The sequence below is a fragment of the Anguilla anguilla genome, chromosome 4 (genome assembly GCF_013347855.1).
Source record: "Anguilla anguilla isolate fAngAng1 chromosome 4, fAngAng1.pri, whole genome shotgun sequence".
NCBI classification, from domain to species: Eukaryota; Metazoa; Chordata; class Actinopteri; order Anguilliformes; family Anguillidae; genus Anguilla; species Anguilla anguilla.
The window spans coordinates 59,851,981-59,879,029 of record NC_049204.1 but is presented as its reverse complement, the minus strand read 5'-3'; the positions used below and the strand labels follow the sequence as shown (position 1 = coordinate 59,879,029).

Sequence of the window (27,049 nt, the reverse complement as noted above, 5' to 3'; positions counted from 1 at the left end):
TTCCGCAGTCCCTGTCCTGTGATGATTGCCTGACTCTGGTGAATCCGCTGACTAAACAAAAGCCTGTTTGAGGCACAAAACAGTCCCTGCTTATTTCATCAGCAAATTCAAGCTAAGCTAAAGGTCGGGGAGAATTTTACCCTGATGGCCTGTCACCAAGTCCAGCCCCTGAAAGACAATCTGTAGCTTTCTTTACAATGATCACTTGGCAATAACCTTTATGGTTTCTATAAAACAACATGGCAACGTACATACAAGTAAAAAGTATATGGTCCTTACAATGATCAGTCAGTACAGCAAGAGTTCAGATTACCCACACGCAGTTTCTTTTTCTGGGTTTCCTTTTCTTATAGAAATACAGCGCGTGGCTCGTGAAGTAGCAGAAAACGGCTATGATTTACAAATCAAGACATCAGTGGAAAGAAATACAGTCACAGTATGGGTTACAGTACTGTACATCAGTCATCCCGAAAATGAGACCTATTCCGCAGAGCTGCGGCTTGTTTTCCTGAGGTCTGTGGAACTTTTCTTTCCTGCCTCTCGTTGGACTGGCGGTTGGGTGTCTTGTCGGTCCGTCGCTAACGTTTTTTCCTCCTCATTCAAGTGCTCTATTCATGGCGGCTCACAGAAAGGAGATCAGCCGTGTTTAATGGCCGTTGGCACGGAGACAACAACCGAAGGGTCATGTTTACCGAGCACATGGCATGTCGGAGAGCACATGCTGCCGGATAATAGCGTGTTCATTTTTCAGAACTTCAAAAATAACAATGCAGGGCCAATGTCAGAGACCATTTGTAAATATCATCAGTTCGACATCACCGCATTCATGTTATTTTTCAAACGCTGCAGCAAACTAAACAGCAAAGCAAGCTTCTGAAAAAACTCCCACCCACTATTTGAAAGGTATATTTCTGTTTTTTAGAGCCATGTCCTCAATTTCCATCTAAACTGTAAGTACTATATATGGCCACTGTGCTACATTCCTTCTTAGCACAGAAATAAGATATTTACATTTCAATTCTTAGCCAATCGTTATGTTTGTTCTATCACAGTGGGACGACTAATTCCTGTCTCTAACATTTGACCACAATCCTCTAAGAATGTTTAAAATACCATTCAAAGATTCATTGGCTTAAAAACATACCATGACCCTCATTTGACACAAAATCTTTTAACATATTAATTAATTCCAAAGAAGACAGGCTGCCTGGTACTGTACCTGGAGAGGGAGTGTTTAAAGAGCACGTCACTGAAGGCCTGGCCAAGCAGCCTGGGGCTCGCCTGACTCTGCGCCCCGCTCTGGGACACTCTGCACAGGTGTCGAGTGAGATGCAGCAGGAGCTGGTGGTTGGGCTGCGGAATACTGGGAGACTCCAAAATTCTCTTCAGTTGCTGGCCACACTCCTCGATGCTCTGGGTCTCTGAAACGAACAGACAGGCAGACATTTATGGCTGAATATGCAGCATTTTCCAGTCTAATTTCTGGTCCTTTCAAGCCACCAGTAACTTCAGGGGATCAAACTGAACCTTTTTTTGTTCCTATTGTGAGTGATAAACATGTGAGTGTGTAAAAAATTACACGTTTCCAGAGAATCTTTATACATGCTTCTTTTTTTGTTTCTTTGTTTTTTTTTCCCCTCCCAGGGCTGGAGCACGAAGACTGCTGAAGTTTGACTTGAGACCGCCCACTCTGGGCAAGCCCCCGCGGAGCGGACCAATGGGAAGCCGCGTCCATTGAGGAAAAGCTCCAGACAAAGGATCCTGTCACATCACACAACGGCCGCCTCGCAGCCAAGACCCAAAAGGTCGGGAGCGAGCCGCGGGGGTGTCCCGGATCCACTGTAACCGGTACAATGTCTTCATGTTGTCACCGAGCTAACCGCTACACTCCATGCCTGGGCTTCATGAAAGCACCAGTCAAACAGTCCTTCCATTTTTCAGCCCATGCTTAGTTTTTTTTTTTTTTTTTTTTTTTTTTTTTTTTTACAGGGTTGTCTTCCCCTTCCATTCATTCGTATGCTTCCTCGAGTATTCTCACGTCTTTCTGAAATCTATAAGCGGGCTTCTTCCATTGTGGTTTTAAATAATGCTTTTCCTCTTGCTGCGTAAAATCACTAACGCTGCTAATGAATGCCTCCTCTTTCAAAACGAGCTGATAAAAAAAAGAGTCGTGTGAGCGAACTGTGATGACAGAGGCCCTCGGAATGACTCTTTCCCCGTCAAACAGTGTCATAAAATCAAAGGTTCGCATATGCACTCAAAGAGAAGTGCTCCCACCGCTGCCTTCTCACGGCGTTCATTACGTTTCATCAGTTTCCCTGGGCAGGGCTGGGCTGGGCTGGCGGCTGCTCCACTGTGCCGTCTGCCGTAATGGAGGACCATAATTTTGGCTCCACTTAGACAAGCAGCGGAGCAAGGACCACCCTGGGACTGCCTTCGAGCCCATTGTCTTTCTGCACTGTGCACATAATGTGCTGTTCCTATAGGAACCAACATATGGTTGGTGCTGAGCTGTTTCAGCCTCCCCCCCCCTACCCCCCTACCCCCCCTACCCCCCCTCCCCCCGGTACGGTAATATCTTCTGACAAATGGAGAGGATCTACTGTAGGCCCGTTGCTTCTCTTAAATAAGAACTCCGGTCGAAGACTACAGTGTGAAATGTACATTATGTATCAGTACGTTCATGATTGAGGAGGTCATAATGCACTGCAAGCTCCAGGAGTACACCCCCCCCCCCTCCCTATTTCTGGAGTACGCTCAAATTCTAAACAATGTTGCTGTCTCCCTCCATGGACATACTGTACCAGCACTTTAATTTCCCTTTATGGTAGGCAGTCACGTACAAATGACACAAAGAATCACAGTTCTTTCCAGAACTAATACAGCTTCTTCCCCCTTTCTCAGCCTTCATACTTCTATCATCTACATGCGCCTAAACTCCAGGCTCCTCAGTCATCTAAAGAAGCACACGAGTAGCTCATTTAAGGCACAAAATGTTAAAAAAAAAACAAGACAAAATTATTTACGCTTTATTTACAGCGTACTAGAAAATCAGCTGCAGTGACGGTTGCAGTTACAACTGAGGTCAGCGACGTCACCTCAGATGAGGACTGGATTCAGGACACGACCGCACGGGGGAATCGCATTCATATGGTACATTATCAGTCAAGACACCACATCAGCCAAGGAACCGTTAGTCTAATTTAGCGTGGGTCCATCTTCAGCTAAGCAAACGCATCGCACCCCTCTCCTCGCTGCTGGGCGGTCAGACAAAGTCAAGCTGTCTCCATAGTAACGTGCTCTTCACTATACGTACACAGCAACCAGGAGCTCACGGCAGGACACTGGGGGCTTTGCTCTACACACCCTGGCTGCAGTCCGGTCTCACAGGGTTCTCAATACGATTTAAAGTTAAATCACCGCGACGACCAACTCATAACGTCCATATCACCTTCTCAAAGCCACGTCTTTCCCACTTTTGGGTCCAATGAAAAGTGGCGATTTTCCCGCCATCCTACACATCCTACGTTTTATGACTGCTCTCGTCTCGGGGAAGGCCTCAAATCAACCGTGCGGTTCGTATCCCAACGAGTCGCACAGTGCGCAGTTCTACATATGGTGAGTAATTCATCCCTACTCCCAGTGCACATGTGCATCTCATAAATAAAAAGTCAGGGAATATCAAGAAATAGTTCATTGGCTGCCCTTTGCCAAAAGGCAAGGATGATGAAAAAAAGCCCTGCATTGATGGTTAAGCCAGAAGTGTGCAGAGCACTAATATTTCCTTTAAAAGAGTAACTGAACTCCATATGAAATAACAAAAACTTGGAGAAGCAAGTCCCCTCATGGGTCAAAAAAGGGAATAAAAATACAAGTGATTCAGTAACTCTGGCTCATTTGAATGTTTTTACATAGTGCTTTCCCTTGTGTGATCTATTGCAAAGTATGCAATGTTAAGAGCAATGGAGAATGAAGTCAAGAGGTAGATGCAACTGGGGTACAAGTGAAATTTAATTTCTTTTTTTTTTTCTTTACAAAAATAGACATCCTGGGAGGGGGGGGGTGGTTAACTTCTGGAACAGAGGTAAAGCCTAGATACTCACAGCAGCAACAATAGAAGGGAAATAGATTCTGGAGTTTAACAGCATGCACAAGCCAGTTCCATAAGCATAAAATACATACTAGCCTGCATACATTTGGCAGATTTTGAAATACTCTGATCTGAACTCATGGAGAGGGTAATTTAGCATTTCGAATTTAGTAAACGAATATAGCTTCTGTTCAAATGCTGTCACAATGCTTTTAGCACACATGCACACACACAAACACATGCATGAAACACAAACACACACACACAAACACACACACACACGCATGCACACACACACACACACACACACATGCACCCTGGGACCGTATCTGCAGGGGTCTCACCCATGCCCCTGTCCTCTGTACTTCCTTAATGAATTACAACCGTGACTCGAGCCATTAAGGCGAGGCTGTTTTTTTATTTTATTGGGATGCTTATATAAGATAAGTGTCCCGGGGTCAGGGGTCACGAGCGGTTGGGGACAGGTCTGCCGATTGATGGATGGTTGACAATCTGCTGGTCTGATGGGGGTCAGCGCATTGACCTTCGTCTCGCTCCCACTGACCAGCGTCACAAGCACTGGCCTTCAACCCCCATCCCCCCCCCCCACACACCCCCCGTCTGGGCTCCCGCGGCCAATATTGATAAATCCTGACCCCTGTTCAATAGGGCAGAGCTGGGAACTTGGCCAACCCAGCTGTCCCCCACAGGAGCCGATGCGGGTTGGCCAAACAGACCGGGAGCAGTTTTCCGGGGACGGAAAGAACGCGTCAGCGACAAGCGGCCATATGGAGACCTCCGCTCAGCCCTTTCCACAGATCGCACGGGATTACACCATTTGGCAGTCAGAGTTTCAACAGAGGAGATGCATGCAAACGCCTTTACTAAAGACAGCGTCTTAATGTGATTTGACGTACACAGCGCAGTGATTTTTCAGAGGCGGGCATCAATATAAATGGGTTTAGCCCGAGTCCCAGCAGGTGCGACAGCTTCCACATTAATAGGATGGGAGAGGATCTGGGATTACTGCATGGCTCAACCAAATGAAGAAATGAGATGAATTGGTTTCTAGAGAGGAACTACAATGAGCAAGAAATCAGATTGCAGACGTTTGCAAAAGCAGGGACGGGCCCAGCGATAAACTGGTGAACTGTCCAGGGTGTGTCCTGCTTCTCGCCCTCCCGCACCCTGACCGGGAATCAACGATTTAGAAAATGGATGGATGGATGGATGGATGGATGGACAAAAGCAAGGAAAGAGCTCCTTAGTGAAAAACCACTGACACCAACCCAGTGCCTTGTAAATATTACACACTTCTCTGAGCCCTGAAGGAGAGGCAAAGCTCAATAGCCCTTACCCAGGATTACACACGCGGCATCAGCCCAAGATCAGGCCAAAAGTACCGAACCCTGACCTCCCAGCACAGCCTGTCTGGCCAGACATACAGAGACGCAGCACGGCTTTGAATTTGCCGAGCGACTTTCCTGAAAACAGAAAATAAAATAAAAGGGCCTGCAGTTCTGCACAGCCAGCAAAGACGGGGTCATACTGGTTAGGTCTGAAGAGCGGTTCAGAAGAGGTCGGGCCGACGCGGGGGGGTGGGGGGTTGGGGGGGGGTTGGGGGGGATGGGTGCTGGGGTTGGGGTGGCGTGTGAACTTGCCCCGAGGTGTGTCATCACCCCTCTCCCCCACTTCACGCTCTGGAGATCTCTGACAACTTAGTGAACACCACATGCTCCAGCGGTTATGAAAAATACATCAGCTGCTCTTAAAAAGGACAGTGATGTCACTGTGGAGACATGAGCGTGCTGAGATTTGAGTCACTCACTGCATTAAATTGGAAGGAAGTTTGAAGGCACCTGGAGCAAACTACTGCTTTACTACCCAAAAAATAAAAAAGGGTTATGAAAATGTTTGATGCCAAGGCAAAGAAAAAAGAAATTCAAACATGATTTGGGGCCAGGAGGCAGTGGTGCAGATGAGACGGTTTGGATCAGAGGAAACTCTCTCACGGTGTATTTGGTTATTGCAGGAGCAACATTAAAGGCAATCAATAAAGAAAGAACACACTACCTACAAGAGTGATTCCACGTGGGAGTCCAAATGTGTTCTTTCCACAGAGGACGTGTTCAAGAAAAAATATCTTAGAAGCTCTTCGTAACATTTAGAAGCTGAATCTTTATGTATAAACATATTTAGCAGAAGGTAGAAGATAAATGAGTTTAATTTGGCTTTACTATCTGCAGTTCTTCTGAGCTCAATTATTACTCACTCGAGAAGAATGCCACCCAAAAGGCCAGCTCACAAAATGAACACCACTGTGGCAAACTGAATAAGCGTGGGCTGAGTAAAAGTACAAAATCCACATCATCATAAAAACTACAGGGAAGTGCAGACAATACATACAATACAGTGTGTGCCTAAAGAGTGAATAAAGGACAAATTCATCATACCATACAATATGTTAATGGTAAAAAAAAAATAAAAATAAAAAACTTGAATATGGTTTGATCCAACTGCATATCCCTTAAACTGGGTAAGTGCCTTTGACTGGATACACAGGAAGGACAAAGCACTGCATGATGGGTACACGCGGCAAGGGAAACACTCATTCAAGGGAAATGGCTGAGTTGATTCTCAAGATATAGTTTAATAGACAGGAATATTGTATTGACATTCTGAATTGCTCAATTAACAGAGAAAAAAAAATACCCACCCATGTGTAGATGATTGATTTTGAAATTGTAAGGATAATAACAAGGAAGTGAATGCCAATACACATGTACTTCTGATCACACAGGAGTGGGGTTCATCGTGTGTGATTTGTCATACTCATAGGAGGAGTTCTCTCGTTGAACAGGAAGAGGGTATCATGTATTATCATCAGCAGATAATATAAAAATACGCTATTGACATTTTTTACATTAATTATTCCTTTAATGTTATACATGTTTTGCTCATGAAAACACACTGTCTGTATCACCAGCTCTCATAACCCGTATGTAAGAAGCCCACTGCTCCAAAGGTTGCCATTCTGGGGAAGCCAGTTTGAGCCAATGACAGTCCACAGAAAAAACACCACATTGAGGTAGAATAGTGCATTGTTCCCCTTGCCCCCGCCCCCCCCCCCCCCCCCCCCCGCCCCCTTTTCCTGGGGCCCTACCGTACCTTGGGCTGTGTAGACCAGCTCGCTGTAGATGCCCGCTGGGACGATGGGGGAGGGGAGGTCCTGCAGATAGGCTCTCAGGGTGTCGGCCAAGGCGCTGACATCATACTGATCCAGGTCCACCGATGACGGGTCTGCCGGAAACAAGGGTGAATCACACCATCATCCCCGTGATTCACTCTCACAGCACAGCAGGATCCATTACCAAACAACGGGATCACACACACTCTCAATCGCACCAATTGTACAAGAGTTCATTATTTCATTACCTTACAGGACATTGTATTTGAATGTTAACGACACAGCTCAGGAGGTAAGAGCGGTTGTCTGGCAGTCGGAGGGTTGCCGGTTCGATCCCCGCCTTGGGCGTGTCAAAGTGTCCCTGAGCAAGACACCTAACCCCTAATTGCTCTGGTGAATGAGAGGCATCAATTGTAAAGCGTTTGAATAAAAGCGCTATATAAATGCAGTCCATTTAACATGAACGGAAACCGTTCAAAATTCAGGGTCAGTCAGTTCAAGGGAAAATAGAAATTATCTATCAGATAACAGGCTTCCCACATGTACGGAGCAGTGTGCTTGCACCCAGAGTTTTAATTCATAGACACAACAGGGCCATGGCCGACAGCTGACAGATAGGGGGAATGGGTGGAGCTGCAGTTTTGCACACTTCAGAAGAGGGAGGAGCAGCGGAGACCGTCCCGGCCTTCCCGGGTGAAGCCTGACATCTTCGTTCCCCCGTTCCCACCCCTCTTCCTCCACCACCCTCTTCATCCTCTCATCCCTCCTCCACCTGCAATTGCCAGACCCGGCGCAACATTGTTAATGGCATTGATTCACTCCTGATTACGCGTCTAATAAACTTTCGAGTCATCAAGTGCCTCGGAAATCAAAAGCTCATTAAGCTCCCGTGCTGACCTTCTCCCTTTCCAATACAATTACTCTCCAGCCAAGGTGCCTGGCTCAGCCTCTGCCTTACAATGAGCTGCCCAAGGTTCAATGGATCACAGCGTGCTGAGCCAACTCTGACTACAGAGAGAGAACAGAGGAGACAGAAGCTGGGCTGTGGCTTTGAGCGCCATCTGGGCAATTTATGTGACATACTTTTCTGTGGTTTTAAGTGTGTGTTTAAATATGAAGATTACATTTGATGACAATTATGACACCTGGATCTTTCCCACAGCTTTTACCATGAGTTTTTTTTTTTTTTTTTTCCAGATCTGACAATCAACCACTAAGCTTGCTGTTAGTTTTGGGCTGGCTACTTGGAACATATGCAAAAACGCATCCCAATGATTCAGAGAAGGACAAAATATTCTTCCTAACATCTGCATGTTTCAATGCGCACTCTTTGTGTCCGGTGGCCAATCACAGTAAGTAGTTAGGGTAGCATTTGCACTGAGTCGTTAAAGAAGTAATGAATGGGCTCAGAGGGACCCGGGAGGCACCAGGGGTGGGAACCTCAGGCACAGTCATTACAGGATTCTTGTGGAGGCTGTGAAAAAATAAATTAATCATCAGATCAATTCTCATTCGGACAGCCAGAAACCAAGCAGTCCATTGGTGGGATCCCGTGTCAGGTTTTATTGAAAATGGCTTCCCAAATGACCAACAGCTGTTTAATCACCCCAAGGCAGTTGTGGGAGGCTCACGACTTCAATGGCCCCACCGCCGGGCAGCCAATCACGGAACAATCAGACACCAGACTTCCACTGACTGGAGCCTCGGTCAAGTGTGACTGCTGGACAGTGACTGTGGCCTGAGCCATCTGACCACGTGTATCAGGAATGTCAGGACCTCTTGCAGACGTCATGCTTGCACGTGTAAATCACTGAAAACCGCACTCCAGTTATCCTACTGGTATCCATTTCTGCCTACTGGCTATATCTTCGACGCTCAGCCAGTCTCTACATTCATATGCCTTTATGGACAACGTCTTGGGCTCTTCTCTCATATCTACCAAAATTTGCATCTATTAACGATTTTGCCGCAGAACACACTCCCTCCGCAGTCATGCAAGAAACAACCCCACAGTATTGATCAGCCGTTTCAATGCATCCTATTTTTTGGTCCAGCTGTCCATCTGATCTATCCATATATATCCACACACACACACGTATGTAGTCCTACTCTTATAGCTTTCCCAAAAGGATGCCCAGCTGCAACCTTTTATTTCTAGCCATTCAGTAATCAATCTCTCCCCCTGTCTGTTAAATCCATACCTCAGCAGAGTTTCTCTAGAGCTGTTTATCGATGCTTGTCTTTCACAACCTCTCTTCTTTTCTCGCAGTCCTCCAGCTCATCAATCAAGCTGGACTGGCCCCTCCCAGAGCTTTCATTCCATCCATTTACAGGGCTGTCATTGTAAATCCCTGTCAAATTCTGTGGCAATCTGTCTGCCCACAGCATTGATCCTTTTTTCAGTTTATCTATTTATCTGCATGGTAATCCAGCCATTTAAAACACAGTTGACATTAGACGGACAGACGCCACCCATGAACTCCCTGGGTTCTGGAGGGTCCGTTGTGTGTCATGGCTGCCCAGTGACTTCTCTTACATTGGAAGGACTTGCAAAGTTTAAAGAGGGCTTCGGAGTATATCAGACGACACTTAAGGGACTCCAAACGTTTAACCAGCTAGTTTTTCTACTAGTTTTTAATGTTAAGATTCTAGATCGCATAAGCTGCACAGACAAAAAAGGAAAAGGCAACTGAAAAGTAACACACTAAGTAAAAATTCTAAAAGCAGAATAGTGCTGGAACTGCCTATTTGATCACTGCCGTACTTTTACCATCGACCACGGTCCACTAATAGTGATTTAAAAAATAGGTGCGTATCCGTTTAACCACGATGTCTTCTAAAAAAGTAAGCCTGCAGGGGTCAGCTGTCGGTTTTCGGAGACGTATAACCCGACAGACTGTTGAGTGAAGGGATGTGTTTGTACGAGCAGGGCCCCGGCGCTACGGTGCCAGGGGGAACGTGTTACTCCTCAGCAGGTCTCTCCCAGAGCGCTGTTCCGGGCCGCCATGTTTGGTTTGGCTCTCCACGGAAGCCCCGCCAACCCCCCCCCCGTTCTCCTCTCGTCGGTCCTGGCAGGCCGCAGCCTTTTTTGGCACGGGCACCAAACGCAAACCTAAATGGCAGCCGTCCCAGTTACAAACAGACAATAAAGATACAAGAGATGAACCGGGCCAACTGAAAATGAGTAATTTTCTAGCGCGAGAGCACCGGTCTGATGGCAGACTACCATCTGCGTTCGTGCTACGTTCAGAGGTCATTAATCTCCTTTTATTTACACAAGGGGGAATCGGGCTGCCTGAGCACCTCTTACATTTTGCGCTAAAGTTTTTTTTTTTTTCTTTCCATGCTTAAAGTGATATTTTCCAGTATCACTTGCACTGCCATGCTTTGGTAAAAGCAGGACTGCTGGAGGAGGGGAGAGAACAGCAATGAGAACTGAGACTTAGGGTAGTTTTGAAAAAGGGATTATAGTAGAACTAAACAAATGACTACAAGAGCTCCTTAAAAAAGTTGCATCCCATGATACAACATAACAAACTAAAAAGAAAAAATACAGTTGCCTTATTTATCTTAAATAGGTTTACTCTCATTCTGTTGCTCAATCTTGGTTTAAATGAACCAATAGGAAACCAGAGGTAATCAGAATCTCATTAGAACTCCCATTCTTCTTTCTACATTGGCCTTCTGAATGATCCATCTCTTTCTCAGTGACCCACTGTCTTCTGGTTCAGTTTTGTTCTGGCCCTTACTTATAACAAACACTGTTATTCTTCCTATTTGTATTCTTGCTAAGTGCTAAGCTGTACCCTTTTGTCTGTGTTGACAGTATTTTGAGTTTCTCACAGAAGGGACAACATGTTCGTATCCATGTCATTATTACATTTTGTTTCACAGATTTTAAAAGATGTATTCTCTTCTATTCAACATTGCTTGTTATTTTCCATCTGTTAACACATCACATTAAAATCACAGACAAACTTATCTAGAGTGACGTAAAAGAAGTGGAGAACATCAGTGTAATTCTCAGGAATACAAACATGAGATATCACCAAGAACAGACTGAGGCACATTTACAATTAATAAGTGTAAGGCTACTAACCTAATAAACACCCATTTGTATTGTAAGAATAACAAAATCAACACATGACAGATAACCTATCTTTGCACAGCCATAACTATAACATTATTCAGGAAATCTAAAGAACGAAAGATAAAAAGAAAGGTTGTTTAGAGGAGGTCAGTGGAGGCATAGGAATGATCAGACAGGCTATGGGAGGAGAAGACTGAGCCCTAGGGGACACCTGTTAAGAGTTCTTAAGGTCTTGAAACTGCCCCCCCCCCCCCCCCCCCCCCCATGCAACCTGGAAGGAATAACCGTTGAGGCAAGAAGCAGGGAAGTTGAGAGCTGTGCCACACAGTCAGGGGAGACAGCAGGAGTCGGTGGAGAGCAGTATCAAATGCTGCAGAGAGGTTGAGGAGAATAAAAACAGAGAAGAGAAGAGCTGGCTTTGCAGCACTGAGCTCCTCACTCACTGCAAGGAGTGCAAGTCCCTGCTGCACTGTCAGCCCTAAAGCCGGGGTGGGGTGGGTCTACAAGGTCACTCTGTGACAGAAAAGCATGTTCAAGAGCCGCTGGGTGGCTAAGGGGACATTCCAAATTAGGGTGGGACTTGGAAATGTTCAAGTCCCACAATGGGTGCCAGGATTTTTTAAAAAAGAATAGTTTTTTGTCTTCTTTTTAAAAAAAAAAAAAAGTTTTTGAACAGAAAGGGAAGAAAAAAAGCAGGATGGTGGTCCTGGCTGGGCATACACGTGTGTCAGGTGCCGATATATCACAGGCAGGGGCCCTATCCTCAACTTCCACAGACCTTGAGCGTAAAAAAAAACCAAAAAAAAAAAAACAAACAAAAAAACCAAAAAGAAAGTATGCAGCAGAATGGTGGGAAAATGAGTTTTACTTTTCTACCTAATGAGGCGGTTGTCCTTGGACCTGGCTCACGCGGTTGCTCTGCCTCTCTGGGAGTGTACAAAGGACTGCTGTAAATAATGCTTTTTTAGTACAGTGTTGACTTTGTCTTGCAGGCATACACTTTTCTGTAGAAATAAAGACCCGTGTAATTGGTTCAAGGGTGAAGTGTTTTCCTGACCGGATTGCTGCTTTATTACCAGACAAAGGGTGGATTTTTCCTTCTAAATCCAACGTCCCTGAAAATGTGACTCTGTTAAGTTTTGTTACAGTTTAATTTCGCATTGGTGATAATGAAGAGCCTGCATTGATAAGACTTGTGTGTGTGCCTTTCAGTGAACGATCGGTGCAGAACTCTTTATATCTCTGAGGTTTTATCATATTTGTTAGCTTAGTCAATATACTTATATGGCAAGAGTCTTTTTTTTTTTTTTTTTTTTTTTTTTACCAAAGTAAACTCAAATTATGCTGTTTCCTTCTCAGGGGTATATTAGCCTTGTCCAGCCGAGGGCTATCTTTGCGTACGGTGCCCCACCAGTAACCAACATTCTTGACCTCTGCTTTCTGTGGTCTCATTTTCACTGTTTTGGAACTGAAGTCATGACAAACCTATAAACATGAAATGAAGGATTGAAAATGGCCCAGTGAAGGATACGCTCACAATGCAAACTACATTTTGCTCAGGAATGAAAATCATATATTAAAGTTAGTTATATAGTAAACCATTAAAACCACAATGACAATTGTGAATCACGTGACAATTAAGGTACGACTGCATACAATGAAAATTCAATTTGTAGAAAAAAAAATTCAAGCAAATGGCTCCATAATAATGCAGTATATGCTGTAGAAGAAATTCAAGTATTCCAATGCATGGAAGATGAATACTAATGGGTGGCCAAAAACTATTTGCTTGGGGTTATGTATAAATAGAATTCAAGAGCATACTTAAGAATGTAAAGGTAATACCTAGAGATCTGACACCGCAACATTCTACAACTGCCATGTATGCAATGTGTCATTCAGCAATTTCCTTTCTCTAAAACAGTCATAAGATCAGTTTAGTTAAAATTTTTTCCATCGTTCAAGTAACTAAAGTCTTTAGTTCACCGGGAAATAAAAGACACCGTTTTGATGAAAACAAATGCTCTGCGTGATCAAATGGATTCTCAATTAAGTTATTTAATTACATGCATTCGTAATGAGAAAAATGGTTTAGATTCAACAGAAGAGTCAAATGAAAATAGCCCAGTCATAGAAAGACAGACGCACATTGCTATACTGATTTGTGTAATGTTGTTACTTTAACTGAATTAAAACAGAAACTATTCCTCATTCTTGATGCTGCAAAATGAATCACCCTTTTGTTAAACTCTCTTCCTGGCATTACACACCAGTTAATGGATGAACAGCCCCACACACCACTGTTTATCACCTGCCACTGTACTAGCAAGATAGCATAAATATAACACGGAACAATTGCTTTTATTTATGAAACCTTCAACGGGAAGTCTTGCGCCACTGAAGCTGAATAGTCATACACGGAGAAGACACTTGATCACCTTTAAACCAATCAATCTATTACAATCACTAGACAAGACAAGTAAGTCCCTGTTTCTCCACAGTAACAACAACACAGAAAGGTCAACCACTGCATCGCATTCTGTCACTGACCAATTCAAACTGCGGTGACTTTCTTGCCCACCAGCCAAAATGTGAACATAGTGACAAACCTATCGGCTTCCCAGGCTAAAACAATGCTGGGTCTTGTGGGGAGTTGTTATTCAATTTTAACTAGTGCCTCCTTTTGGATATTCCATTTTAACTAGGAACTTCTTTTTGGACAGTGCTGTTTCATGAACCCCTGTCAAGCACATTTGACAGAGTACTGTACACTGTGGACTGCAAAGCAGGAAGTATTCAAGGTATCCATGAGGGATTCTCATTCTTTACCGACTCTTACTCTCATCATCATCCAGACCAGACCACACTACCACCACAGAGTCGAATACCCTGCGAAATGTGATTCTTTTGAACAGGAAAGTCCACGTCCATGACTTTGTCTATGCCACCTTTAGTTTTCTCGCTGGGGCTTACAGTACCAAGACGTTTATCTTGATTATGCCGCGTAATATTGTATCGATTCGGAATAACAGATTTACAAAGTTATTGTGGACTACGTTCAGTCACTGACCAGCGAGAGAACAGAGGGAGGGAGTATAAGAACTAACTGGGAACATAACTCACTACTAGGACTTGTCCACAGTACCTTTGTTGCAGTTGTTTTTATCAGTGGCAAAACCCTAGAGTGAGATTAGCTTTCAGTTGTTGAGAAAACAGTACTAAAACGCAGCTACAGGGATTATAATGCAGTTGCTATAGCTGACACATTCAGCAATGCGAAGCCTAGCCTCTTTGGCTTTATCATTTGTTCTGATGTTTTTTGATCCTTTTTTGCTATATTTCCAATACAAATGGTGCACCATCTTGCAATGATTGCCTTTGTCTTGCGGCCTGCACAGGAGCGATTTATTCAATGGAAAGCACTAAATTTTGAAAATGGCTGTCAGGACGGTCTGACTGTGCGCTATATACACTGTCTACGTCTCCACAGGGAACGGAAAGGGGCCTGACTGCGTATGGCTGTTGATCGCAAAGGCTGATGGACTTGATTCGACACAATCGCTCTACTTACATTCCTACTGCAGCGCAGATTGCAACGCGCCGTGATTGGCAGCATCCAGCGACAGCTCAGCGCACTGAATCCTTACTGGCCGCGTCACCAGGGACTCACGTGACACATCCCGCCTGTCCCGCCAACGCCAAAAGCGAAGCACAAGCCACCGCACTAGGAGGCATGCCTGTCAGTTACACACACACACACAGTGCATCACGACAGACAACGTCAATAACGTTAAGCCACTGCGCTCAGGGACGGCGAGGCATGTGCAGAGCGATGCTTGTTAGTCCGGTCCAGGTGTAGAGCTGCACAGAACCGGCACTGGCAGTGGTATCTATACGTGGCACTGTGGCTTGACTCTGAGGGGCTCTGAGTGTCAGTTAACCGAATGTCCTTCTTACTCACGCTCCCAATGAGACCAGGTGACTGTGAATATGGCCATGTGCCTTATGGGCACCAAGTAACTGCCGGATATGGATGTGTGCTTTCTGAGCATCAGTTAACGGTGAATATGGTTATGTGCATTATGAGCATTACAGTAGGTAACTGTGAATATGGTTATGTGCATTATGAGCATCAGTTAACTGTGAATATGGTTATGTGCATTATGAGCATTACAGTAGGTAACTGTGAATATGGTTATGTGCATTACGAGCATTACGGTAGGTAACTGTTAATACAGTTATGTGCGTTATGAGCATTACGGTAGGTAACTGTGAATATGGTTATGTGCATTATGAGCATTACGGTAGGTAACTGTGAATATTGTTATGTTCATTATGAGCATTACAGTAGGTAACTGTGAATATGGTTATGTGCATTATGAGCATTACAGTAGGTAACTGTGAATATGGTTATGTGCATTATGAGCATTACAGTAGGTAACTGTGAATATGGTTATGTGCATTATGAGCATTACGGTAGGTAACTGTAAATATGTTTATATGTGTGTTATGAGCATTATCTGCCTGTGTGCGATCTCAGTGCTCCTCAGTTCCAGGAAAGCACTGCCCTTTTGGACGGGGCAGAAAACGCGGCCTTAATTCCTGGTTGACCACAGGACCCGTCCCTCTGCGGGTGAGATGGGCCGCTGGGGCTGTAGGCCCCGCCCAAGTGAACTCCCTCGCCCCTCGAACCACGACGCTGACCAATGGAGCTGACATCATTCCCTCCAACCGGAACAAATGTACACGGACGATACGTAGAAATAAAAACACAACAATAACAAAACAAGGATCAGGGTTCCAACCGCTCTTGGGAATCTTCTGACATTTCGAGTGGCTCACAGGAATAGCAACCGCCAGGAGAAAAAAAAGGGCGAATTCTGAGACACTCGGTCACCCTGGTGTTTGCTCAAAGCTGGAGGGGGCGAGTGTGGCCTGACGGGGGTTTAGGGGACTGACCGTGAAGGATGAAGTGTTGAGGTTCTGCCTTAACTCAACAGAGGGCGGGGCCAGAGGGGAGGCCGGCAGTAATGCCCTGGGGAGGCAATAAACGGGCCCAGCGTAGTGCCAGGGGCCTTAAGCTGATGACGCAGAAGGGCTGGGGGGGGGGGGGGGGGGGGGGGGGTTTCCATTTGGATCAACGCCAGGGTCCAGCTCCACCTTTCCACAATGAGGCAGGAACTGAGCGTGCTCACAAGTGTCCTTTCAGACGTGCTATAATGTCATTACAGGGACAGGGTCATTTGAAATTGTGTAGAAATACAGGCCCCGGGGAGGCCAGGGAACTCAATGAGCAAACATCGGCGGGGGGGGGGAAATCTTTTCTTTTACTTTTTTTTTAAAAAGGGGGAAGGTTGCAGGTTTGAATAATTTTGAGTTAATCAAGTCCACGCTGCGGCTTCTGTGCAGCATTTCTCCCACCTTCACACCCAGAGAGGAGGAGGAGGAGTGGATATAGCAGGTGATTCACAGACACAGGCTGTCGGAAAGACCGGGAGGAAGGAAATCGCTCTGCTGCTGAGGAATGACATCAGCGATGACATCAGCGCACGAGCGGGGGGCTCCTAAAGCGAAGCAGCGACAGAAAGCTCGGGCAAAAATTTTAAAAAAAGAGAGAGAAACGGCAGCGTGTGGAAATAATGTGTCTGTAATGTGCAGGTGCCGCACGTCAGTTACATAATTAAAGCGGTCTGTATTGGGCGTTCCCAAAATGTGGGGTCAGGAACTACGGTTGTGTAGTGAGAGGGGTCAGTGGATCGAAAAGGTCCATTTCAAAAACATGTTCAACTCCTTCCAATGACATTTACAGTAACCAACACTATAAACACTATATTTATAGATTTTTATGTTACATATTTAAGGGACGCAATTTAACATGGGATGGGTTTAAGAAAATATTTTAGTCGGTTGTGGGTTTTGGGGAGTTTTGGAAACCCCCGGGTCATAGCATGTTTTCTTGTTCGAAGGCCCAGGCTGCTGTACATTTCTCATGGTGCACGTGTCCCATAGAGTAACCGTGTGACCCTGCATTGGTCAGCCCAATCTCACGGGGTAGAGACAGTTTATCCTGTAGCCGGCTGTGTGCTTATTTTTGTGTGTGTGGATTAGAGACCGTGACTGTGACTATAACTAGAAATATGTACTGAAAGTACAAGCGGAACTACACTAAAGACAGGGTACAACTTTATGCAACCGTATCAATACCGTACAGAACAAATACTACAGGCAAACACAGACTTTGCCAAGCAGAGACACAATCCCCTTCACAGCGAGGCTCGGGGAGCTCGGGGCCCTCATGACAATCCCCTCTCCTCTGTTAATCACACGGCTTACTGATTTACTGTTAATAAAATAAAATAAACAAAATAAACAGCCCTGGCAGCAAAAGTGCTTTTTTTTTCCCCCTAGCGGATTGTAAAAAATGTATGGCCCTAATAGGTTATTGACTGGTGCATGCATGATGACATCACCAGCGGCCAATCAGCGGCGATCTTTCACCGAGGATGAGAGCGGCATTTTTTTTCCATTTTTTTTTTTTTTTCTTTTTTTGCTGAGCGCGGCACAATTGTCAACGAGGAAATGAGAGGAAAAAGAAGTCCAGCTGACTGAGAGGAGGAGAAGAAGAAGAAGAAGAGGGAGGCCTGGGACGGTGGTGAGGCGGTGTGAGGTTCGCTATTCTGGGTCGGCCCCGCCTCTTCTGATCTCTGATCCCTGAGCGGGGCCGTCCGCCTGTCATCGCCGCTCTGACTCAGCATCTCTACGGCCGGTGTCCAAACACGGCCCCGTTATGCAGGGCAAATCGCTCGTCAGTGCGAACGGTCGACGCGGCACGTACAGCACGGAGTACTGCGGGTGAGGGGGGAAAAAAGAGCGGCAAAAAAGAAAAGAAAAGTCTTTTTTTTGTCCTTCTTGCTTCTGCACCAGAAACATGTTTTCGTGGTTTGTCACGCGCAAGCCGTTTGCACGCTTGCATAATTGCCATTAAAGAACGAGGAGGGGAACGGAATCGCCAAGCGTCCGCGACAAATGTTTGACTGTTTCTATGGCAACACACGACATCCACAGATTGGCTGTCCACATGGCTGAGACCGGATCGCCCGCTCAGTGAGATCATGCTTTCACAGGCTTTATATGGTCATGCAGAGGCACACACCAATCTGGTGTGTCTGCACATGAACTTATTACATACTTGGTGCATTTCAGCTACAATAAATGTATTTTTAAGAGTACCCCCCCTCCCCCCCCCATTTAAGTTATATAACGACAGGAACCGCAGACCTGACGAAAAAAGAGGAAAGGGAAGGGATCATAACTCGAGCTTCAGCTTACGGTTACAGCCAAGAATTACTCCAAGAAACACAGTGCATTCCACAGGACAAAACTAACTGCTGCGATTACTTAATAAACCACATACACACACACGCATACACGCACACACACACACACATAGCATGGTATCCTCTTATAGACTGAAATAAAGCAGGTTTGCAGTCTATGTGTTTCAATACAGAGAGAAACACCGTCCCCCCCTACACAGTCAACCCCAGTAAGGACAGAGCTAGGACAGAACTGTGACATCATCGACTAATGAGTCTGTCATTTACTTATTTAAGAGTCTACATTGGCCACCTTGCAGGTGGAATGGACCAATTCAATTACTGTCATCAGGCTGCCTAGAAAGTTCCTGTCTACACACAGAATTGGAAAATACATCCCCAAGAACACAAAAAGCGGGTACGTGTATGATCTGGCACAGGTGACTCAGCATTTTCCTCCACTTATGTAATATTCAACTTTATCGACATAAGCCCCTGTTAGTGCCTTTAAGATATTTAAGCATACCCGGAGAACACCTGTGTGAATTTTCTCAGGTGTCTTTCGTAGAGATCAGGCTGTAGACACAGCATGCACATTCGGCATCACTGGAGGCAGGACTGAGTGATGCATGACGCAGGGCACCCAAACCCTCTCTGTCATCCAAGTGCTGAGCCAGAGCACTCCCTGGTGGTACTTACGTGAACTTCATTAAGAACTTAACGGGACTCACTTCTGCTCATTAATACCTCGTTCATACTGAGTTTTGGCTCTTCAGCGTCGGCTCGGGTATGTTAATCTAAGCTCTGGAAGTGAGCCCTCATGAAAAAATCATTAATGTGCAGACTCATAAAAAAAAATTTCCTCTGTGTTTCTGCTGCTGCAAAAAAAACCCACTCTGGTCATAACAGCATCCCCAGAGATTTAGAAAAGGTTTAATGTTCTTGAGAAAGAACAATGTGTATGAGCACCGAGGGATGTGTGTGTGTGTGTGGGGGGGGTCCGTCTTGGGGGGGGGGGGGGGTCGCTGACCTGTGTCCAGGGCCTGTCGAAGCTCCAGGGGCCCTGAGACGCCCGAGGCCGTCCTGTAGAGACAGTCGCTCTCCAGTCCTGCGGGGGGAACGGAGGGAAAGCCATTAGAAGGGCTTTGAAAAAATGACCTCTCATTAAAGAGCCCACCTGTGCGTTCCAAACGTTACGCACGGCACAGTGCAGTACCCTGGAAATGCAAATGGGAGCATCAGTGATTCTGACGGGGATTTCATTTAAAGCTAGCATTTCATTCCCCTCTAATCCCGGTGCGAGGGAATTTATTACACGTGTTCTCGTCAAAGCGCGATCACCCAGGCAGGACAGAGCCCCCTGGAGCCCAGGGTGCGGGGGGTGGAGGCGGGGGTTGGTTTCGGGGGGGGTGCTCTCTGCCTTACCTTGTCTCTCCAACGCCTCAGTGAGCCTCTGAACCACAGAGGGGGCCAGGTCCGGAAGGGGCGGCGCTTCGGGGAAATCCACCTGCCCAGAGGAACCTGACAGGAGAACACACACGGCTCAGAAACAGCAATGCCCCTCATTAACTGCTCTGAAGCCCACACACCGGACACACACACACACCGGACACACAGATACTCTCACACACACACACACAGAAGGCCCCAAAATCCAAATCTGAACCACACCATCTGCAGGCACTTCACTTTCTGGGGGGACCCTCAGTGAATCAGTACTCCACCACTAATATAAGTTTCTCACCAATTCTGTATTTAGCAACTACAAGCAAATGGTACTCACACACTCTGTTGTAGACTACACACAGAGCCATAGAGGTACGTGCAACAGGGTGCAGTGTGCAGTCTGCACCATAACTGTGCTCCATTTGCAGGCCAAACACTCAACAGAAACGCATAAAAAAGGGCAGCGTGAGGCATCAATATCCTCAACTGGAGAGGAAGAGCGCGCACTGAGGAGGAGGAGGAGGAGGAGGAGGCTGATCCTGGAAGAGCAGCGAGCGGCCTGTTCCCCGCGGGCCCTCGGCGAAGCAGCGTAACGCGGCGGGATTTATGGCCGTACGGGCGAGCTCGCCATCGGCGCTCCCGCTCCAGCCTGCCGCGCGGCGGGATGAGCCGCGGAGGGGAGGGGGGAGGGGGAGGGGGGGGGGGAGGGGAGGGGGGGGGGAGGGGGGGGGGGTACATCCCCCACACGCTCTCTGGCACCCTGCGAGCGCTCGGCTTCCGGAACTTTCTCCAGCGGCCTTTTCCTGATCATTAACTGGCTAAATCCGGCATGTTTACATCACAGAATAGTGATGCTGATCAATGTGTATTGTCCCTGTCAAAAGAAATATATAAAAAATTAACAAAACTTTATTTAAAACGGCCCCATTCTCTCTCTCAGTGCTTCCCGGGCCCATCTTGACGACGGCGGCTTTCGTTACGGTCTCTAAACGAGCACGCGTTGCGGGACGTTCCTGCTCCAACCTTGACACCACACCGAAAGCTCAGAGAATCCATCTTGCCGAGCGGCGGAAGAGATGAGCGGAGAGACCTTGCCGGCGTCAGGTGGGCGTCCATCACGCCGTCAACGGTGGACGATCTCCGAGCCTCCCAACCTCAGACGGCCATCCGTGCAGAAACCATCGCTCACGACCGGCAGCACCGTCTCCGGTTTATTTATTAAGTAAATTGTGTTGATAATTTGGTAATAAATTGAGCCGGATAAGGTTAAAAAAAAGGGGGAAAACACAAATAAATCAGCGTTTGCACAACGGGAGAGCTGTTCGCTGAATGCCATCTGCATAGCCGATCCTACCATTTACATGAAATTACCATTGAATAATTGTGGATTCTCCAGGGAGGAAGTGCATAGTGCAACTGTCATGTTTCCACACATGCATAACAGGCCTGAACCCTGCATGGCTGTTGTCCCTGTGTGTAATCTAGCAAGTCCCCTTCAGTGACAGGACTAATGAGAATCATGGTTTGCCACAGGCCATTGTCCAAACAATTTCACAGAAAATATTAGATTGCACATACATGCTTACTTACATATACATACATATGTATATATCTGTGCATATATAAAAGCCAGAATGAAGAATACTTATAGGTACAGAGAGTAATTTTTTAGGGGATTTTTTTTTTCCTCATTGGGGATGCATATTTCTAAATGTCATGAAAATGCAAATGCTACGGTAACAACAGCAGCATTTCTGTGTTTTTTTTTTCCTGATGTGTGTGAAGTGAAGAGTCAATTCATCTGCATCATTGGGATATGGAGGCTGTGGATTTGATTTACTCACGGAATAACAATGAGTGAAACAACCTTGAATTTTTATATAATGCAGGCTGGTAGCGTTCGGGAAACCAGTCGCAAGATGGCAAAAATGTGCCGAGAATACTGAGTTTTAATGATTATTGTAGGCAGCGGTGTGACCAAAATTTTAAAACTGTATTTTGAAAAGTCCTTGTTGAGAACTGGAACACCGGGACATCTATATCGAAAATGGCAGCGGGTCTTTGATGCAGGTAACACAAAGGCACGGAGACCCAGGACTACACGTGCAGCGGGGGCACATTGGTATTCAAACCACGCGCGGCTCGTTTAATTGCTCCACATCCTGTCTGCTCCTCCACGGCGCCCCGGATGGCTTATGAATGTGCAAACAGCTGAGGAAGGGAAACCGAATTTTAATTTGCCGGCTCCCTTTGTTGTCCTGCTGATGGTGTGCTGCTGTCCTCCCCTGGCCGAGTGACATTAGCACGATCGCGCTACCGAGCGGCTACCGAGCGGCGCTAAGCGCGCGGACTCCCACAGCCCCGAAACGAGCCGCCGCCGTCAACGCGCGTCCTCCAAGGATGGCACGCCGCGTGTCAGCGTGAACCGTGGCATGTTGAGACACGGGTGCCGCGCACAGGGGCCAGACGCATTTTCGGTGTCAATTGGAGAGATATTGCTCGTTTTACGTACAGTGCTTCGATTAGCGTCACTGTCACAAGCCATCACGGAGGCAATTTCTCACATTGCGCGGCACTTGATCAGCCAGGGTTAGAGAGGAACAAGGCGGCGGAGTATGCCGAGGGTCACATGACCAGCTATCCATGAGTTGCATCACAATGAAATCTTCCTAATCTCACAACCACAAGTGAAATTTATGAAACAGGTGCAGTAACATTAACACCCACACTGAAATATCTATATCTCCCAACCACATATCGCAACACATATTTCAACTTATGTGCATTCTTACGTTTTACTGCACATCTCATTTACTGCATCTGCATTCAAAAAAAAAAAAAAAAAAATGTTTAGCTTCAAGGGCCGTGTAAATGTAGGAAATGTTTTTTTTTTTTTTTTTTTTTAACTCAGGAGGGGTACAACAATACAAACAGAGCCCTGCAGCTCACCCTGAAAATACAGAAATGGCGCGCTGCAGCTGCAGAGAGCCAGACTCCCGCTGCTAATATCATTTGGTGCTCCAGTAGGCTACCTGCTCACTTACGGTAAATAAAACACTCCATTCAAATGCGGCGGCTCCATTGTTATTGCATGCATCGGTGCTCGGCGTCTCCTGCTCCGGCACCCGCACGGCTTGATGGGAATGCTCCTGCCCCTAAGATTTTATCCCTTTTCTATTAAGGAGACAGAAACCAATTTCTCAGGCTTTCATTCGGGCCTCCCTGGGTCCGCGCGGCGAGGCAGGCTGTAACGAGGGGGAAGCTCCCCTGCACCGGGTGACAGGTATTATTGAGAGGATCAGCATTTTACCAGAAAGGCATTTAGTTACTGCTTCTGAAGCCAGCTGGCTTGCATTACAAACACTCGCACAAATTCAAAGCTGCGTTTTTTTTAAAAGACCATCTCTTTTGGAAATAATTTATTGATTAGGGCTTCCTGAGGGCAACGGCTTTATGAAGTGCGATTTGAACCCTTTTAATTTTCAAGGGGCCGGTTCAATTGTGCGGGTGAAAGCTAGGATCAGTGGCTGTGCATCTCTCTGCTGCTCCTGCATATGTCAGAATGTGCATGTCCATTTACAATAGCATAATAAAAACAAAACAATGACATAAAAATAAAGAAAATGGCAGTTTCATTGTCATAATATTACTGTTTAAATAATGGCTACAGCATAACAATTCATCTTTAAATAAATATGATTGACAACACAAAATTAAATATGATTGACAAGACAAAACGTTTTCCTCTCCTTGTGGAAAAGCTGTCCATACCTATAAGCTGCTGAAAGTACAATTAAATTCAACAAAGCTGCATTACTCCTGAGTCTCACCAGGGGGAGCCCTCAGTCTGAACAGACAATGCACAGTCCGCAACGGATTTTCAGTGCTGAAAAGAACAGTTGGGATTTTTCATTGTTTGAAATTTCTGTGAAGAAAAGTGGCAGAAGAACGTCTTTTAGTTGGAAAGCCTTGCTATTTCTACATACTTTTGCTAATAACTTGTACTGAAAAACTCCCAGTTAACCAAACCAAAGCCACCTCAGGCTATACTCCTTAAACGCCCTCCGATTCGGTGTAATTTTTCGAGGCTGGCTGGGGGTTGGGTCGTCCAGTGCGACTGTCAGAAGCCCAGACGGAGACGTGGCGGCCTGATCAGGAGGAACAGCAGAGCCAGGCCGAGAGGAGCGGGTGTTTTATTCGGGAGCAGGAGCTCTGAGCAGGCAAAGACAGGAGGAGGCGCGCTCGGGAGGAACGCTCGGGAGGCGCGTTTGGGAGGCGCGCTCGATGGCGCTGCGCTCGGCGGCTACAGGCGGGTAAGGAGACGTGCCCGTTACGCTCGGGCTCCTCCGACTCCACGGGGGCCACATTTCGCGGGGTCCACGGGTCAAAGGGCACACGGCCACCCCACCACAACCACCACCACCAGAACAGCACTCATATCCTCCAGGTGGTTCAACCCCCCCCCCCCCACCCCCATCCCCTCCCTGGAACACAATTCCCAGAAGGCAGGAAGGGGGAGAGTGACAGGGGAAACATCAAAGGAAGCCGTGAGGCGGGGGTTCCTGTCCCCGCGGGGATGTTGCTCGGCACGACGCGCCCCCCCCCCCCCCCCCCCCACGCGGTCCGGCGTGGCGGAACAGGGGTCACCCGCGCACCTGTGGCTCGTGCACCTACTTCAAACAGCTCCACACGCCACACACACACACACACACACACACACCAAGGGGCTCGCGCCTCCCCACAGAGAACAGGGCAGCGGTCGAGTCGACGGAAGCTGTCTCTTACCCTCGCTGGGGGTCCTGCCGTGCACGTCCATAGACACGTGTAGGGGCTTTAAAAGCCAGCCTGAGCTATTCCTGTTCTGCGTGGAAGCGTCACTGGGTCGGATTGTGGCGGCTCACCCAGATCCCCCCCCCACCGGTTGAACGCCGTTTGCGCGCCGATACGCAGCCCCCCCCCCCCCCCCCGCGCCAGGGCCAGACTCTGACTGCGTCTCCATTGTCACGCCGCATCCGTATCCCCAGCCCTATCTCCCTGTCGATGGATGCTATTTAGCCTGTGACCCTGTCTGCGGGAGCAGCTGGGAAGATGGATGAGCCCAGCGAGCAGGCTCCGCCCCCCCCCCCCCCTTCTCTCCCCCCCCCCCACCAATCTCACATGCTGACACACAGCGGAGGAGCGCGGGGGTGAGCACCCTTCCCGCCCATCTCCAGTAAATCCACCCCTGTGGAGGGGGCAGGTAGGGCAGTTACCATGGGTTTTACCCACTATGAGCACTAGCCAATACCCCCTCCCACCAGAAAGTCAGCTTGTCATTTTACATACAGTGCCATTGAAAGGTATTTGCCCCCTTCCTGATTTACTCTATTATTGCATATTTGTTTCACTGAATGGTTTCAATGCTCATCTCACATTTGCAAAAAAAAGCACCTGGAAGATCCCCAAGCCTTTTGGGATGATATTTTATGGACATCCTTTGGGATGATATATTATGTCTGGCATAAAGCAAATACAGCATTTTGCACTAAGGACATCATACCAACACTCAAACATGGCGGTGGAAGTTTGATGGCATGGGGATACTTTGCTTCTGGGACCTGGATGACTTGCCATTATTGAAGGAACCATGAATTCTGTTACCAGAAAATTCTGAAGGGGAAAGTCCAGTCATCTGAATGTGAGCAGAAGCTGAAGTAATGCTAATATGCCTGAAGCGTTAAGCATTAAGCATTAAGCAATAAGGCTGAATCATGGAAAAGTATTTTGTTTAATGTTGCTATTATTGATGTACCTCCTTAAATCATCAGTCAATATCTCCTGCACGTACACATTAAAACTGTATTTCTGAAAGCTACAGACAGATTTTGAAAAAAAATAAAGACATTAAAATCTATCTTTCTCATTGGGCAATAGGATCTATCCAGGCCCTGGCCAATATGCAGTGCAATGTGTGAGCAGCGTCACAGCTTGTACACGTGTGTGTGTGTGTGTGCGCATGTTTGTGTGTGTGTGTGTGTGTGTGCGTGTGTGTGTGCATGTTTGTGTGTGTGTGTGTGTGTGTGCGTGTTTATCTGTGTGTGTGTATGTGTGCATGTTTATGTGTGTGTGTGTATGTGCGTGTATATGTGTGTGTGTGTGTGTGTGTGCGTGTGTAGGCGTGCGTGTATATGTGTGTGTGTGTGTGTGTGTGTGTGTGCGTGCGTGTGTGTGTGTGTGTGTGTGTGTGTGTGTGTGCGTGCGTGCGTGTCTGCACCTGTGTTGAGTCTAGACTGCAGCCCCCTCCTGGCTCAGCGCAGCCCTCGCGCCCGTGCCAGCTGGCCCTCCCTGGCGGGCTGTTTTTGGTGCGCTCTCCCTCGCGCTGAATGTTCTGGCTCGGCCGCGCAGATATGTTCTGGTCCGCAGGCCCGCGGAGTGTTTTCTCAAAAGAGACGCTTTGGGCAGAACACCGCGCTCTCGCACACGACGCTGTCCAGGCACGACAGAGCGAGCCAAGAGAGAGAGAGAGAGAGAGAGCAGGAGCGGAGCGCCAGGAGGAGAGGGGAGGGGCCCGGAAAAAAAGCAGGTGCCAAGAACCATCTGACGGGGGGAGGTCATCCGTGGGACGTTCCCGAAAAGCGGCCCGCAGAAGCTGGGACGTTCCCCTCCCAGCCAATGGCGGAGGCGCAGGCGAGGGGTGGAGGAGAGACGGGCGGGGCCACGGAGCACATGCCTCTTCGATTAGAGCGGGGAGCCGCGCCCCCCCCCCCACGCCCCCCCTCCCTCGGTGGTGCGGTGGACGCTCGTCTCCGCTGTTTTCCGCGGGACGGCCATTTCGCCAGCCGCGCGCAGACGGCGCTTCAAAGTCACTCTGATGTTCCCGTCTCGACCCAGGAGGCGCGTCAGCAGGGGGAGATTTACTGCGCAGCCTCCCCCCTAACCCC

At 47.2% G+C, this 27,049-nt stretch overlaps 1 protein-coding gene across 1 annotated transcript in view; it reads right to left on the bottom strand.

Annotated features, from left to right (window-relative positions):
- The window catches only part of pik3r3b (phosphoinositide-3-kinase, regulatory subunit 3b (gamma)), a 137,013-nt gene that overhangs the window by 71,155 nt on the left and 38,809 nt on the right, over positions 1-27,049 (bottom strand). Inside the window, exons 3-6 of the mRNA XM_035414178.1 lie at positions 20,109-20,204; positions 19,714-19,791; positions 7,259-7,390; positions 1,220-1,421 (exon numbers count right to left, since the gene is read on the bottom strand). Coding sequence (XP_035270069.1) covers positions 1,220-1,421; positions 7,259-7,390; positions 19,714-19,791; positions 20,109-20,204 — 508 coding nt within the window. The remainder of the gene's footprint in view (positions 1-1,219; positions 1,422-7,258; positions 7,391-19,713; positions 19,792-20,108; positions 20,205-27,049) is intronic.